Source organism: Aplidium turbinatum, chromosome 5 (assembly GCF_918807975.1).
Source record: "Aplidium turbinatum chromosome 5, kaAplTurb1.1, whole genome shotgun sequence".
NCBI lineage: Eukaryota > Metazoa > Chordata > Ascidiacea > Aplousobranchia > Polyclinidae > Aplidium > Aplidium turbinatum.
In genome coordinates, this window is record NC_137476.1 from 6,304,558 (window position 1) to 6,321,771 (window position 17,214).

At 34.5% G+C, this 17,214-nt stretch overlaps 1 protein-coding gene across 1 annotated transcript in view; it reads left to right on the forward strand.

The window, feature by feature from the left end:
* The first annotated feature begins 2,692 nt into the window (after nt 1-2,692).
* LOC145770880 (uncharacterized) overlaps nt 2,693-17,214 on the forward strand; it is a 29,150-nt gene continuing 14,628 nt past the window's right edge. Inside the window, exons 1-14 of the mRNA XM_082582624.1 lie at nt 2,693-2,719; nt 3,580-3,697; nt 4,167-4,490; nt 5,659-5,847; nt 6,357-6,560; nt 6,721-6,962; nt 7,451-7,627; nt 8,597-8,822; nt 9,859-9,955; nt 10,285-10,434; nt 12,564-12,734; nt 13,132-13,250; nt 14,219-14,288; nt 14,824-14,879. Of these exons, the coding sequence (XP_082438750.1) occupies nt 2,693-2,719; nt 3,580-3,697; nt 4,167-4,490; nt 5,659-5,847; nt 6,357-6,560; nt 6,721-6,962; nt 7,451-7,627; nt 8,597-8,822; nt 9,859-9,955; nt 10,285-10,434; nt 12,564-12,734; nt 13,132-13,250; nt 14,219-14,288; nt 14,824-14,879 (2,170 nt within the window). The remainder of the gene's footprint in view (nt 2,720-3,579; nt 3,698-4,166; nt 4,491-5,658; nt 5,848-6,356; nt 6,561-6,720; nt 6,963-7,450; nt 7,628-8,596; nt 8,823-9,858; nt 9,956-10,284; nt 10,435-12,563; nt 12,735-13,131; nt 13,251-14,218; nt 14,289-14,823; nt 14,880-17,214) is intronic.

Consider the following 17,214-nt stretch of genomic DNA (forward strand, 5'->3'; position numbering starts at 1 on the left):
GCGGTACAATTACGCTTCATAGAGGCCTTTTTCATAACTAGAATTCAAAAATCGATAACCGTGCTGAAAACAAAGAACTTCGTCACCTAATCTATTAATCAACTGATTCAACAAAATTTCACAGCAATAACGCCTAACAACACAGAAACTCAACAGACAGCAGCCTCAAGCCAAACAAAAGAGCCGCATTAAAGAACAACTCAGTGACTTCAACAACATTAGTCGTAGCACATGACTAGGAAACTGTGTTCCGAAAGCTAGTGCAATTTACTATTATCACAGCAAACTCGCAGCATCAGGCTAAATCAAGTCGTTAGAATCTACCTTGTGAAGTAAGCAACGATCATGCTGCTAAAAGCGAAACTCGATCTATTACAGAATCCAAGTAGTTTAACCCAAGGATAGAAGATTATAAACCTCCATCGGCAATGAAACACTTTCGGGTGACCCTTTATGCTGTAAGCTACCACAAACCTATGTTAGCAATATTGTTATCGATTTGTTAAAACGTTTGACATTCACACTTTGCATGTCTTGTCAATTGACTCTCGAAATTCTCTTCTAAAATGCGTTGCAGCAACAAACTACAGCAAGTCGGTTTACTTACAATCAGGGCTTTTTCATTTTATACAGTACTGTATATTGTTATTCTTTGGTAATGTCATCGAAAACACAGTCTAAATACCAAATGTTACTAATAGGGAGCTGATATCGATTTCGACACCTCCGTTGTTAGAGATACAGTATATTCTCTAGTAAAATAAATATTTTTATAACGTTTTTATACACAAATTAAAAGTTAAGCATGTACAAATACATAAAGCTACTTAAAGTCTTATGGCAGTAGTAGAACAAACAAATGCTAAATTCAGATGCCACAGATTTTAAAGCGTTGACAACTCCTCCGTCGTTCTAGTGTTTCAAATGTTCACCTGCAACAAAACTAAAAGCATTACAGTTCGACAACATACAACAAACTCATGTTAAAGTATAAGAACGCGAACTTTATGATTATCAGGAAAAAGCCAAACAAACATTTAAAATTTAAACTGTGCATAAAGAGAAGCAGCCAAAAGTATCAACCGCACTTAAGAATCTACTTTGACAACAGACTTCACATTATGAAAACGGCCGTGGTTATTGTTTCATGGTTAAGTTCATATTAGTTGTGCAATTACTTAGTTTAGCAGTTTGAAACATAACCGATTGAAATTTTCTTTTGTGTTAAACCGTAATGGTCACAGATTACCTTGTTTACCGGTGGAATATATTATGAAAAAAGCAAGGAGTTGATATGGAGAGACGGAACTAATATTCCAAACTACGAAACTGATGAGTTTCCAAGATGGGGAAATAACCAACCGCTTGACCAAAACCCATATGGCGTGATCGTTTTAACAACACAAGCATCAAATAATCCAATGAACAATTTTTTTTGGAAATCATTCGAGCCATATCGGGCTGCTGGAGTGATTTGTGAAAGACTAGGTAAAATACTAAATTATGTTTGTTTGTCGAAAATTACTCATAAATATTTTTTGTCATATTGTCGCAGATTACACATCTACGGTTAAAAGCAACTAAAAATCTACTACTCCGACAGTATAATCAAAAAATATTTTTAAAAAGATATTTCTAGTACAAAAATTTTCAAACTATTTTGGACTACGGCACACCAAACTGTTTCAGCATCTACCTTGGATACCTTGACGTACGAGGTCAATGTTTTTCATTTATTTTTTATTTTTTCAGATTGCTTTTCACAAACTTTTTTAACAAAGCTGTTACGTAGAACAAACTATACAATTACATGATAGTGATATGTTAAGTTGATTTTAAATAATGCATACCAGTAAAACAATTAACTTTTACTGCAATATAAAATGTGTGCCTGCTTTTAAAAGGAGTTTTGATTCGATCTTTGAGATCAGTTGGTCGCGGTTGATCAAGCAATTTACGCAGGTAATTGTTGGTCAACTCTAACATGAAATAAAACCAAATGATCGCTCCTAAATTAATTTGAAACTTTGCAGCTTTGCCCTGTGGCTCCATCATCCAAATCACTAGTTTCGCACCGCACTTGCCCCGTCTTGTGGCACACCGGTGTATCGCGGCAGACACTCTGGAAAACTCTGCTTTAGCTCTAACACACTTCAAACATAACAAAAATGGAATGTCTGGATCTATTTCTTTGCTTTTAGTCAAATTTTTCAGGCTTTTGTTTAATTTCAATCGTCAAATATGCTACAAGTGTTGTTGATGCTTTACATTATTTTACATTTTAAGTTTTCTTGTAGCGTTTATCTACAAAAGCTACCTACTATTCTGGTGCAGAGCGACATTTTAATGTAATTCAATAATTACAAGTGTTCTTGCACTGTTTTATCTATGGTAATTATTTGACTCTTGTTTGGTTTATTTACAAACTTGACAACAACTTACTGATTTAAAAAGCGTTGTAAAGCAATTCTACCAGGTTATATTGTTTTCACAATGCTATTATTGTTATACATAATCATAACATAATTATGTATGTACTGTACAGTTGGCCGGAAACTTGTTTTGGATTTCTAAAAAATAAAAAAAGCTCCAAGTGTAGGATTTTCATGCTTAAACAACGTTACACAATTTTGTCGGTGCCAGTTGTCATTGTGAAAACAAAGGTAAATTATTAAACTGTTAGGTATAAATTATGGGTGGTGAGGAGGTTCAGTCCACGGTAGGCTATATACATTTTCCTAAACGCACACGGACTGCTGCTTTATCGCAAGCTGCGGACAGACCAACAAACATCCAGAACTACACGCAAGCTGATGCTGCACTCTCAAAAATTCCACAAGAGCGTGCTAACAATGGCAGTTGGCTGCATCATTACTTATTCAGGCGTACCAGGACCTCATGAACATAGATTTTCCAAACACTTTTACTCCTCATCAGATTCGACTGCGCTAGTGTTTTTGCTTTGCAATGTCTTGTTCTAATTGGTGAGGCACACTTTTGGTTACCAACGCATTTTAAAGTACAATGGTATAGTTTGGTCCTCAAGGAAAAATATTATTAATTTCTTGTTGACTTCAAAAGCAGTAACCTGCCAGTTGTAATCTATATCTTTTGATCGTGTCAGAAAAATGTGGCAAGTCATCGTCAAAGTTTTTAGACAAATATCCATATCTTTAACTCTTATTAGCACAGGGATTTTGGGTAACTCAATTGACACAAGTGTGGAAAAATTGTTCAATTGAAAAATTGTCTTCATGGCATTTTCTTGTATTTTTCGATACAAATGCCCAGCTCTCAAAGTGAAGTTGTCCTTTTAGATGATTTGATGTTGATAAAATTTTATCAAAATAATCATAAATCCCTATCAGGAGGTCTGCCTCTCACTCTGGGTTTAGTTTTAACTTACTAGCTCTTAGACAAAGTACAAAAAAAGCTTATAATAAAACATGTAACACAACAAGAAATTATTGTTCAGCGTTAATAACAAACGTTTTTAGCTATACAAATACCTCTTGTCAAGTATTGTACAAAGCTACTATCATTCGATCCACATCTCATACATGATTACTTTAGTTTCAGGCAAACCATGTAACAGTTCTCTATGCCAGAACCGAGCTACTTGTGTTGATGTTGGTTGTTCATATCGTTGTCAATGCAAAGAACCTTATGAAGGCCGACACTGCGAATTATGTGAGTGGTACATGTTTCCATTTTTATTGATGTTATTTGACGATGCAACAGTAGACACAGTAACTGGAGTGAAACATATTTTCTATGATTTTGCAATAAAGCAGAATTCTGCCAATCGTTTGACGCAAGAATCACACATTTATAAGAATTATTTATTGTAGTATATCGCAATAGGTGTCATGACGTTTGGGTACAGGAAAAGTCAAAAAGTTTGGTTTTGAGGAACTTTGAAAATGCCATTCGTGTTTGTAGGAAACTCTGCTTTCATGACTTTCATTTTATTACTCTAATTTTGCTTAATTTTTCAATAAACTTGTTTTATGGATATTTGGTATCCCATCATTCGCAACAGCATATTTAAGCTGTAGGATTTCTTCTATATTGTTAATATGAATTTTAACTAATCTTTACTTTGAAAAGTGTTTACCTGCTAAAACTGTTTATTGTCGTAAACCATGATCGCTGTATAATTTCAGTCTCTCCTCGCCTCATTACATTTTCACCATCAGCCAATATCTTGAGCAACAACTTTACATTGAAATGTGTGATAGAAGGGAATCCAATTCCAAATGTGAATTGGAAAATCGCGTATGAGGAAATGTTCGAACATCCTTTTGAGAATGGATTGATTTCTAATGGAACATTATTCAACATTGAAACGTCAATAACTGGATTTAAAGTTGTATCGAAACTGACAATGTCTGCTGGTGGATTGTGCTTGGGAAGGAGTGAAATATCATGCTTTGCAATCAACGACATGTCAAAAGGAACGACGATGCATTCTTTCAAATTAAATAATTGTGAGTTTTGCTTGATAACTTAAAGCGATGATTTTTAGCATTTCTTTTTATTCCTAAGGCCTTGAAGAAATATCAAGCATGCGGTCTTTCAGAATTCTAAACTTCTTGGAAAAACCCTGAATGAATAATTTGCAAAATTATTTTGAAAAACATGAATTTTGATGCTGGACCATTTTTTCCTCATGACGCGACAATTCATCGAAAGACAATTTATCGAACGACAGTCAATCGAACGACAGTTTATCGAAACGACATTTTATCGAAACGACAGTTTATCGAAACGACAGTTTATCGGACGACGAATCACCAGAAACAAATTTTGACTAGGGTTAGGGTTAGTCGTTCGATTAATTGTCGTTCGATAAACTGTCGTTTCGATAACCTGTCGTTCGATAAACTGTCGTGGTACGGTACCTTTTTTCCTATAATCATTCTATTCACTTACGATGCGTCCTTAACAATTTTTTAAAAATCCAAGGTAGCCAATCATACACTCAATCTGAACTTCTCTAATCGCCAGTTTACACTATTACCAATTTTTATAATGGTACATGAACTTATAAATAATGTATGCTTAAATATTTTGAGTGAACTTGTTTTTATAAAATTTGTTTAAACGACCTTTACTTAAATTTTTATAAAGCAACCGGAGCAGGTTATATAGTAGACCTATACCTGACCAGATTATTTATGTTACTCTAATTGGTTTTTATGAGATACTTCATAACTATTTCTGAAACATTGTCATTTTAATTACAGTTATTGAATGACAAGAAACTTATATCACAAAATGCAAAATAATGACGTTGAATGCACGTAATTCTACTGACAATTATCAATAAAATACATGCAATGTACAACCTGAGTAGAAAATGACATGCGTTGTAAAGACATACCAGAGAATTTGTTTTATACTTCCAAAATTTGAAAGTTTTAAATGTAAATTAAATTGTTGAAGTTTATTATAAACGTACTCTTTATGACAAGTCTAATAAAAGCATTGGTTTACTGAAAAATAATTTGAATTTTGCAATATGCTTAGATTTGTTGTTTATGTCTGCAAAACGAGTTAAATATGAATACAAACTGATAATCACAAAAGTAGATAATACCACAGACTGCATCGTTACTTCATACAAAGCTGTAAAATACTATATGTTTCATTTAGCTTCATACGAACCATTCGAAGAAAACTATTTTGTGTTTTCATCTACTGACACACTTTCTGCTAATGATGCAAATGAAGCCTGTAGGAACTTAGATTCAACTCTTGTTCATATTCACGATGAAGCAACACAAAGATTTTTGGGACAAAATGTCAACAAACGTGCAAATCAATCAACATGGGAATCAGCTGGTAAATGTTTGTGTTGCTTAAACTGTATTAGTTCGTTATATTTTATTCTTTATGATACATTTGTGGAGTGAGGGGTATTTTTTTCTGCATTTAAATAATTGCAACTTCTATCAATGCTGTTATGAGTAGTTGTTGCCTAAATGTTTTATTTGCAATGTAGCCAACCTGTAGAGTGGACTTTTCTAAGAAATCTTTGAAATTTATGATACTATGGGAATTTTATCTTGATATTGTGCTATACAAAGTAGATATGAGTTTATATAATGTAGCCTACCACAATAGTTGAAGCCATAGACGTGAAATTGGGAGCGATTTTTTATTTGAAGTTAAACCAAGCTTTGACAAACTCATTTTTGTAAGTTGTACTTAGAAAACAGTGGTTTTATTCCATTGCATCTAAAAAGTCATATTTTCTTTAACCATATATTAACTTATTCTGCACACTACATTTTTTAATAAAGACGTTTAATAGTTTATTTCATTTATATTTATCTAATGTGGTTGTTCAGATGCATGGATTGGATTACGACTAAACGAAGACCACGTTAGACTTTGGCCTGACCAACAAAACATAACTTACTCTATTTGGGATGAAGGAGAACCAAACACAAACTTCTCTTGCACGTACATGTCTGAAAGTAACAAGTGGAAAACACAAATTTGTTCAGAAGGACGCGGCAATTTTAAAGCTCATTATATTTGTCAAAAACCAGGTACAATCATAAAAAAATAATTAAATAGGCCTGGATATGAATGTCAAAAAAATAATGTTAATAATTGATTGACTAGACTGAACAATAGATCGATTCACTCTAAATCTTAGAGGTTTTACAGTTTTGTTACTTTTTTAATAATTTTTTTTTTCTTGATCAGGAAGAGAAATTCCTACTTTTATGGATATCACATCGCCTCTTTGTGGTAGTGATAACAAAAGTGAATTACACGTTACCTGGCGTCCTTCTCCATACATGACACAAATAAACCACACTCTCACTCTCACTGGGAAAGACACAATTGAAGTGATCCATTACAACCTGAGTGACGAGCAAAATAGAACAGAAACCTACTTACATTCATTTTGTGGATTAAAACCTCGGGAAAACTTCCAGTTAAAGGTGCTTTATCATCACAGTAACTTGTAATACATACAGCATACCCAGCTACAGAAACTGTTCTTTTTTACATTTTACAGACGTTAAATCAATATTAATTAGACCAATTTCTCTGGATGTTCAGACAAAAAAATCGAAATAATTTTGTGATATAAACTAGTTAGATAAGAATGAAGTAAAAACTAAAGTAATCATTCTAAATTGATGTGCGTGATGTATTCTTGTGCGTGAAAATTTGTTGAAAGCACAAAGTTATCATCAATCACTACATGTGTTATCATAAGCTTCCAAATTTGCATTATACACAGATTTGCTTTCACTTGCATTCTGTGACTTGTTTGCGACTAACAACTGATACTACACTTGAGTTCCTCAAAATATTGTGTGCTGACTTTCTATTTTTTTAAACATCAATTGCAAATTGTCATCATCGGTGATCTTTGTTATCAAATTTTGTTATAGATTAATAAACGTATCGTTTGTTATTCCAGTTATCCGTTGCTCCCACGTTTTGCTCGAAACCAATAATCTCAAGTTCCACCCAAATGACAGGCTACGTCACACCTGAACCATTAAGCAATGCGACGTTGCAACAAACCAGCAACAATACCTGCATAGTGACGTGGACGTGGCCACAAGACAAGGAACATACAATTGAACATTTTGTAGTAAGAGTAAAGATTTCTATTTTCTATCATAAATAAATAGAAATAAAAATATAAATAAACTAATGAACGACTTACACACATAAAAATTTATTAGTCTCTGGGTGCGTCGGAGCAATAGCGATGATATAACAAATATTTCTAACTAAATCATTGAACCTTCATTAGTACTGACGAAGCTTGGAAAGCCAATAATGGCGCAATATTTTTGTACAGACGTTTGCCTGTAAAACAAGTAATATTATTTGCTGACGTTACTCGTGTTATAATGAACGTTGTGTTAACTGCTTGTTTCAATTTAACAGATTTTTTAATTATTTTCAGTGGAAACAACAAATTCTGGTTTTAACAATTTTTACTTACCTTACAAATAGTTTTGTTGTTATGCGTTACTCCTTTTCTGCACTGTATAAATAGGCATGCAGTATCACGCTATAATGAATTTATCTCTGAATTCATTTCAATAGCATTGCTTTTGTTTTTTTTTTGAAAAGTTTTCAATCACTCTCATAATATCCCAAAAATCTTGCAAAATTTTGTTTAAAGAACAATATCACAATTGCACAAGGAATTTATTTTCAGGTGTAGTTTGCAGTAGCAGTCAACTATTATTACCACTGGTATTTAAGTATCAAGTTAGTTATTTTTTTTCAAATTCCTATTTGATAAAAAAATATTGGATGACAAAAGAGCAATCAATAAAAATAAAACCGAAGATAGATTAATGTCAAATATACAACATGCTGGTTAGAAAAGTCTGCCTGTAAATATTCACAGTCAATTACAACTTTGAGTAATGATTTCATAAAGCATTTAAAGTTTACAATGCCAGTGCATGTTTAAATCAAATAACAAAGTAGAATGTCAGAATATTGATTGCTCATGTACACAACCACTCAAGGCTATGTTACTGTAACTGACTTTTTAGTTTTATTCTATAAACGTTTTTCCTTGAACTCTGTTCATCAATAGGTGAAAGTCATGAAGTTCCCCAACATTATAAGGAATGGTAGCTACGAATCAATTGCCAGGTCGCTCACAGAAGAAAACATTCAACTAAATATAACGTCACACAATCGATCCATTTCCTTTAAGGCCTTGCCAAATCGTCGTCACGTGATTAAAGTGTTTGGCCAATCATGTGCAGGGAATGGAATAGCAGCCAAAGCGGTTGGAGAATGTATTGCACCGATGTCAGGTATTTTTAAATGAATATCTTTAAATAATATTCAAATTTAATAAGCACAAGATAAAGAAAGAAAAGAGATGAATCCCTCTGTTGAGGTGGACGCTCCCTTGGGAGACATACTGGTACAGTAGAAGTGTCACAATCAAGGTGCAATGACTCGCGATGGTTTGCTTTGTATCTTCAACGAATGTGTTGTTTTGGTAGTAGAATTCTGGTGCGATGTGTTATTATCGGTTATGACCTGAAGTAACCTCTGATGACGAAATCTGTATTATGTAACGTGTTTTCTGGAATCATTTTCCCTACGTGACCTTCTATAGACTTCTGTTGTTTACATTTAAATGCTACGTGACCGAACGATGGTTCTTTATGATGTAACCTTCTCGAAGTTACTGGACTGAACAGCCAACTATAAATAGTGGTGTAGTTTGTATTTCTGATTATTCTGAGATTATTATTATGGTGATTGTTACGAGTTGATTATGAGAGTTGTGCTATGAGTTGTGAATTGGTATAGTTGATGCAGAAATTAGAGTTATTTGAGAAGCCGTTCGTTAAAGTTCTTCAAGAAGTCAGATTATCATTTCGCTAGTAGAATTATTCGACATTTAATTGACTTCTTTTCGGTTGACCCATTAAACTACGTCATTGAATCTTTCCAAGTCTTTTTCCTGGTAAGAGATAGAAAGAAATCGTGACAAGAAGGCAGCGAACATCATTTTCATCAGGTTTTCAAAATGCATAGAATTAGCAACCACAAACATTTGGAAACTTTGCAACAACAAATGCAGCTCCAACTCAGCATCTGACTCATCAAAGGACGCATTGTCTGTAGCAAATAGGACACTTTTCACAACCCAGCACTAGCAGCACTAGTTTCAGTGCATTTTTACGCTTTTAGCGATAAGATTATTTTGCTGTCGATTGTCATTTTACTGACTTGCATTAGTAGGCTACAACATTCACAAACTCGGCATCACCTTCACTTAACAACTGACTAAGAATCGCATTGAATTCTGCCTAACATACTTGTTTTATCTAAAAGGACCTACTTCTTTGAAAACTCCCTCGCAAAATGAGTCATCAGCGAATAACGTCACTGTGACACTGTACTTTGCAGACGAAACCAATGGTCCAATCAGGTATATGAACTATTATCTGTTATCTACTTTCTATCTATTATCTATCTGTTATCTATTATCTATTATTTGAACCATTATATGATTCTATTTACATAAGGACCTTCTGATGATCCTCATTTTAGGGTGAAACAGGCTGTCAAGGGTTTAGAGAGTTATAACTATATTTGATTGAACTATTATCCGCATATATGTGACTAACAGTTTTTGCATGTCATCTGAGACTGGATGTAATTCTGCTATAGAATGACAATTTTCAAGATATTATCAGAGTTTATTTGGATTCCAAATATAGTCATTTTTATCTTTCACATATCTTTTTGTTATCAAAGCTGTTATTTTCTGGTGGCGGAACTTGCTCATTCTTCCTCTTCAAATAACCAACCAACATCTCTTTCGCGATCTTTTCTCGATGACTTGAAGGAAACCAATTCATCAGGAGCAAAAATCGGACTTCCTTATCTGGCTTTTGCTGTTAAACAGTAAGATCTTTGATCGAAAAATTCTATACTGAGTATATGTTGTAAAAGTTTGAGTTATGTCACATGTTTGATAGGGCTACCATACGTCTTCTTGAGGATTTGTCCTCTTTTTTCAAGAAAAAAGAATTGTCCTCCGAGGACACTAAAAAATGCTCAAATATCCTCTTTTTTGACAGCTTTGGTTTTCATGCTTATATTTTCAACGGGATTATATTGCTTGATGACATTTCAGCGACGGCTTGTAAGCTATTTGTTTTCTAAACACTTTGTATAGGCTTACCAATGTAGCATGCTGATTTATAAATTCTACAAGAAATTGGCGCCTTTTATGGTTGTTGTTGAACGTTCATTGCCTGGTTCACTGTGACAAATTAAACGACATTTTAAAGGCCATATGCTCACACTTTCACAAAAATTATTCTTTTACTGTACCTACATACGTTTTATATTGATACAACGCTTGTAGACGTTGTTGATTACCAACTCAGTTTGGTTTGTTTGTTACTTGAAACAAATGTCTAAAAGTGCAATTAGCATCGTAACGGTTATGTGCAGCCTACTGTTTTAATCATATTTCTGGCAAATAATTTAACAATTTCGTTAAGGCTTACCATTCCTTGTTGAAAAAAGTTAAGGCTTGGCTAACTGGAGATCGTGCCTGATTTGTCACATTTTGCGATCATTGCCGTAACTGAAACTGTCTAAAAATTAGGTCTTTTTTCACTTTTTTGCTGACTCTTAATAATATAAAATCATTTGTTTTCTTAAGGAAGCACTAAAAATAAGAAAAAATAAGTTAAACGTTGAGTCAATCTGTTTTTCTTGTTTTGTTTTTTTGGTAACTTTTGCTGCGTAGGCCTATACTGTAATGATCTAAAAAGATGTTGGGCCTAAAAGATTTTTCAAGCGCAAAATTCTACTTGCTAGCGAAACATGTCCTCTTTTTAGGCGATGAAAATATGGTAGGCCTAATGTTTGACCATCACTAAAGATTGCTTTGTGGCTATTTTCTAGGCCAAAAAAGTTTATATAATTATAGTAGGACATGCTGTCTCATTTAAACTTCTTGATTGTTAACTTTCTCCAAAGTAATAAAATGAAATATTTTCTGATAGGCGTCAAACCCACTACAATGCTTGATATGAACGCTCGGTTACATGTCGTAATACAAACGAAATTATTTTCACATGAATCAGGTCAATAATAAACAGCTAAAAAGCGATTTCAATCAGCTAGCAGCTAGATCATCTTCATTTAAGCTTACTCAAATAAAATGTTTTAATTTTTTTTATTTGAATAAGCTTAACTGAAGATGATCTTTCCGCTAGCTGAACGAAATCGATTTTTAAGTTATTGTCACTGAAATGACTCGTGTGAAAATAAATTCGTTTGTATTACCTACTCCAAGTGTTGTCAGTACATTTGTATTTACTTTAAATGAGAAGGTTAGTTAATATGAAGACGGATAGTAAGAAAATTGGTGAAGAGTAGAAGTATTTGTGTGTTAGACTTACTTCTGAAGCATAAGAAGTCAAACGAAAAGCATTTTAAGCATTCATCTACTGTCTTCCTCGCTATTTTAATGCACTGCTTGCGCACCACTGTATTAGCCTGTAATTACTGCATAACTTCATGTTCTCAAAAGCGATTGTTCTTATGTAACTTCAATGTAACAGGCAATATGGTAAGCACAGCTTTCCCGATGTTACTACACTGCTGAAAATGTTTCTTTATTGTATATCATTGAAAGCTGGATATCTGAACTGAAATCAAAATAAACTTGAAAACAATTCGTTTTATTAAATATTGTGACTAAATGAGTTTGTATTATCATTGTCATTTAGCTTGCAGTACACAGGAGATTAGTTTGCACTGCTGGGGTGGCGCTATATTGCTGCTAGCCTGTACTGTCACTGCTGTCATTTTCAAATATTGTGTGATCATTTAACTCTTCAAAACACAATGAGAAATGAACACATATCATTATTTGTTAATTTATGAATATGAAATATCATAATTGGTCAGTAGTTGGCTTCATCGAATATTTCTAAGAAGACTGCTGGCATTTTTTTTATGATTTTGATTAAGAAACAAAACTATCCAAGTTTTAAAATACTTTTGCCTTGTAGCAGTGTGCAGAAAAGCCCCATTGTTATTTCTCTGGGTGACAATGAAGCTACGAGTTGTGATGTCACGGACACGTCAACAGCTACGTCATCGACACGTCAACGACGCAGCACGACAAACGGTGGAGTGTACCAAGCACGAAACTTTCCTCTTGTTCAAAATCAAACTTACAAGTAAACTATGAGACATTTAATTGTTTCGGCAATCACTGCATGAACTGCAGAGCTTCAAAAATTAACCGAGCCTACAAATAATTTCTGAATAATATAATTTTTGAACCTTTTAGCATCAAATTGATACTTCATTTATAGATCTTTTCTCAATTCAAAACAAGTCAAGAAAATACATTAAACCATAAAATTCAAATCACTTTATTTTTAGGATTTTAGAAACAATTTTTTTTAAAACCGCTAATGCGCTATCTTATAACGCCGTAGTTTTAGGTTTGGTATAAGTTACCATTTGATGCATATGCCCACGGCATTTCATGACCATAGTATTCTTTGGACGTGTTCTTAATTCTAATGCAAAACAACCTTTGTTTAGTAATTTTAATTTTTATTTTTTCAGGATTTATCTCATTTCTACAACTCCTTTATTAGACGGAAAAGTATCATTGGTGTCCAGTAGCGTGGTTTTGGTTGCTACCAAACCTGTAGAGGATGAACCACCTCCGCCCCAAAGCATCAGTAAAATATGATACAAATATTACATTTTAATCATTAGTAGATTAGTATTGTATAATTTAATTCGAGACAAAGAAACATTTTTCACTAAACATCTATCATAGGCTAATAATTAACTGCAGAAATACATCATTTTTTCGACGTTAAGGTCTCTTTATTTTTCGTGCATTAGGTCTCATCAGTGCAGCAAACAACTAATCATACATTACACGCGAACGACTTATTATTATACAACTAATTCAGCGTGGCAATTTTTTCTATTGTAGTACGCAAGGAACCACATTTGGGTACTTTCACCCACCTTGCCAGAGTGCTCAAACTGCTGGAGCGGTGAACTATGCGCAATGCAATATTGTAATAATTAAATGTGACTTTATTTAATAGAAATCGACAACATTGTGAAGTACTGTTGTACAATTTAGTAGAGAGATTTCTTCGTTCAACTATGAGCAGGCGAAACTCAGCAACAACACGGTATTTAACATGATAAAGATACAAAAGCAGAAATCGCTTTCGCTGAGGCGTCTAGCGCTTGTGAAACTTTTAAGACACTAATTCTTCATTTGCCTCAATACGAAGTGCTTGAGAACACATACAGTATTACACACAAAAAAAGTGCCCAAGAGAAAACGTCACACAGCAAAACTAACGAAGCATTTGAGTAACGGCAAAAAATAATTTGAATTGCTCAAAGAAGAAAGACCCGAGTGAATCATGCATCAAGATGGATAGAAGCATTAAGCATAACATATCTTGCAAAAGCGCAACACAATACCTGAAAGCTTACTTGAAAACTGTTAGCAAATACGCTGTTCCGCCCGGAAATAGTTGCCCGTTTTAAACGATTAGAAGATTTTGAAGATCTAATCCCAAGGTTTGCTATGTCACTTTATTTTAAATAACCATTTAAAAAGTTCATTGAGGGAAACATACATTATTAAAAACAACAAATGTATGTTACTGTTTTACAGGTTGGGTAGCAGCTCCAGTTGCTTTACTATTACTGATAGCCGTGGTCCTTGTGTTGGTGTTTCGTCGTCGGTGAGTAAATGATATACTTGATGTGGGAATCGCGTAGTGTTCAGCTGCTATTTTATATTTTGTTACTAGATTAAGTCTAAAATATTTTTATAGTTTGCCTTTGCACTGGAGGGTATGTAAGCTAATTACATTTGAAATGTATCCTCAGATTCATAGCACCGTATATTTCTTTGATAGATACTAGATTGTTCGAGTTTTATTTTTGAATGTCTAATAATAATGTTATTGTTCATTTATTGTCGTTCTGTCTCTCAGTGACACGACCCATTTTTATATCGTATTTTGGTATCATCACATTATTATCCGACTTATATTCACTGCCTTGTGAAAGATAGCGTACTATACAATCGGTTGAATTTTGAAGTATTCAAGTAAGACCTGACTTGGAGTTGATCTCAGATCTACCAGCACTAGACTCGAAGGCGACAAACACTCGCCCACTGAGCTAGTTCGAAAGTCTAATAAGCTATTAAACGACTTTTCATCTTGCGAAGCTTACTCTTTGCGAGAGTTGCCTAATTTAATTTTATTACAGAAACAAAAAGATTTTGGTCCTTGAAGAAGATACTGCAATTGTGTATGCGAATCGAAGTAATGATTGTACATATTTTTTATTTCTGTTTATAATAATTAAAAAAAAACGATATCGGTTTTCGTACAAGTACAAGTTATATGAACTGCTCTCTATTCAGCAGTACCTAATGGATGGAATATTACCCCGGCAACAAAACTTTAACAATCGGAAACTTCACTCTGTTAATCTCGGTAACCGGCCTTGCGTCAAAAGCCTCTACAATAGGGTGGGTCGATTTTCACATAAAATTGTCGGATTGTCGCATAAATCGGTGTTTAGGTGAGGCTTGCCATACTAAATAAAGTGTTAAAATTTCAATGTGATGGTGTGCTCCTAACCACTTACCCCAGGTGGTATGGAAAAATACAATTTTCTACTTTACGGTAAATTATATTCAATAGGTGGGCTACAGTGAAAACGAAACACAATTTAAATGTAATGAGTTAAAGCCACACCAGGATGTCAAACTAAACAACTCAGTCTTTCTTTGATTCAAATATAGGCCACTGCTTCCTTGCATCTAAGATAGAATAAATCATAGAGTTCCTTTTCTCCTTTCCGACAGGTTTGTGGCTGACATCAGCGACTACACGAATCATTCTTTCAACGGCTTGAGTCTGTGGTGTGTATGATGACTTTACTGGGACTGACTTTATTGCATCCCAAATTTCATCCTCACTCTTAGTTCTTAGAATTAGATGATAATAATGGTGGTTCAGTAACGTCAATCTGTGTCCTGTCGATCATATCAATGTTATCCATTGCATTAAGATTAACTTGATCAGTAGGGCGATGGAATCTTCATATTATTGTAGATGAAAGCTTTCGTGCTTTCAGAATTCGCCTAACAGCTACCTCACGAATGGCAGGTCTATTGTCATGAAACATGGCATATAGCAAGTTTTCTGGGTGAGCTGCATAACAATTTTGCTTGATCGATTTGTCCATGACAGACTGCACTTCTACTGGCTCAAGTCCACGACTGAGTTGTATCATAAGGAAAAGTAGCCTGCTGCTGGAGCATTGCTGATATCTGCGGCCATCTTAGTGCAAACCATACAGTCCCATATACAGTTGCAATGAATAGTGTCAATGTCTTAACAGCTTCTGATGAATGGGTTTGACTAACAGAATAGCGGCACATTCAATTTGCTCCTGTGAATGATTATATTTCCCAGGATCTCTGTGTAAGAGTGTTTCAGAGCATTCCTCAAAACTGATTGCATGGCAGATTTCCAAAAGGTACATCTGGTCTGTGCTTAGATCTTTGAATTGTCTAATTTTGGCAAATGGTAGTTTTTATTTTATCAAACAATGCGATCTCCAAGGCCATAAGGTTTGACCACAGAATATCGCCAATTTCACCAATGAATGTTTCTGGACTAGATGTCTTTCCAAATAATCCAAATAGATGCTGCAATGGTAACTCATTGATGGGCAGCATAGGCCAACATATATTCCACTGAACTTCATACTGGATAATGGATATGATCTTCTATCCTAGCAATTACTCCATTACGATGCCCAGTGTTCACTGCAGTCCGGTCACAACCTGTTATTCGAATTCCATCCATGTTCATATTCTCGTCGATCATACATTTTAAAATGTCAACTGAACTACCACTTGGTGTTGTGACATGAGAGATGTAGATGTCACCAGGTTGTGTCAGTAAAACGTAATGGTATTCTTTTATTTTTCTCCTGTGGTAGTAGTCATCAAAGACATGTGATTCATTCTTTCTCCCATTGAAATAGAGCGATATAAACTTATTGACGACATGTTGGGTTGGTTTCAATCCAGTACACCTCTTGACTCGGCTATGTCTCACTTTTCGTGGGTCAATAATCATGCATGTGGAGAAGTCTTTTCCTAACACATCCTGCAAAGTAGCAGTGGCAATAGCAGCAACTGTTTCGTCAGAAACCATCTTTCGATCGGCTTCCCTTGCAACACAAGGGATTGGGATGATATTGTAGGCACTACATGTTCAGACACTCTCCATGAAACTCGGATCATTATCGGATGAATAAGATAAAGAGTCAGTTTCACAAAGTTTTTTGTAGTGTGTTGAACCGCACAACTATTAGAAGTTCGCTCACTGCGCAGGATTGCCGGATTGGGCGAAAACATGAGATAAAATGACCAAAATTTCCGCAACTTTTCGCCCAATCTGGCAACCCTGTTACAGAAACACAGGGTCATTGGGGTAATGGGTTGCTGTGCACAAAACGATTTTAAACTTTGAGGAAATGTTTAGAAGGTAAAGTCGCACCTTTGTTCAAATTTATATGATAAATGGAGAAATCGACCCACCCTACTCTACAAGTATGCGAAACTACCAGGAATGACCT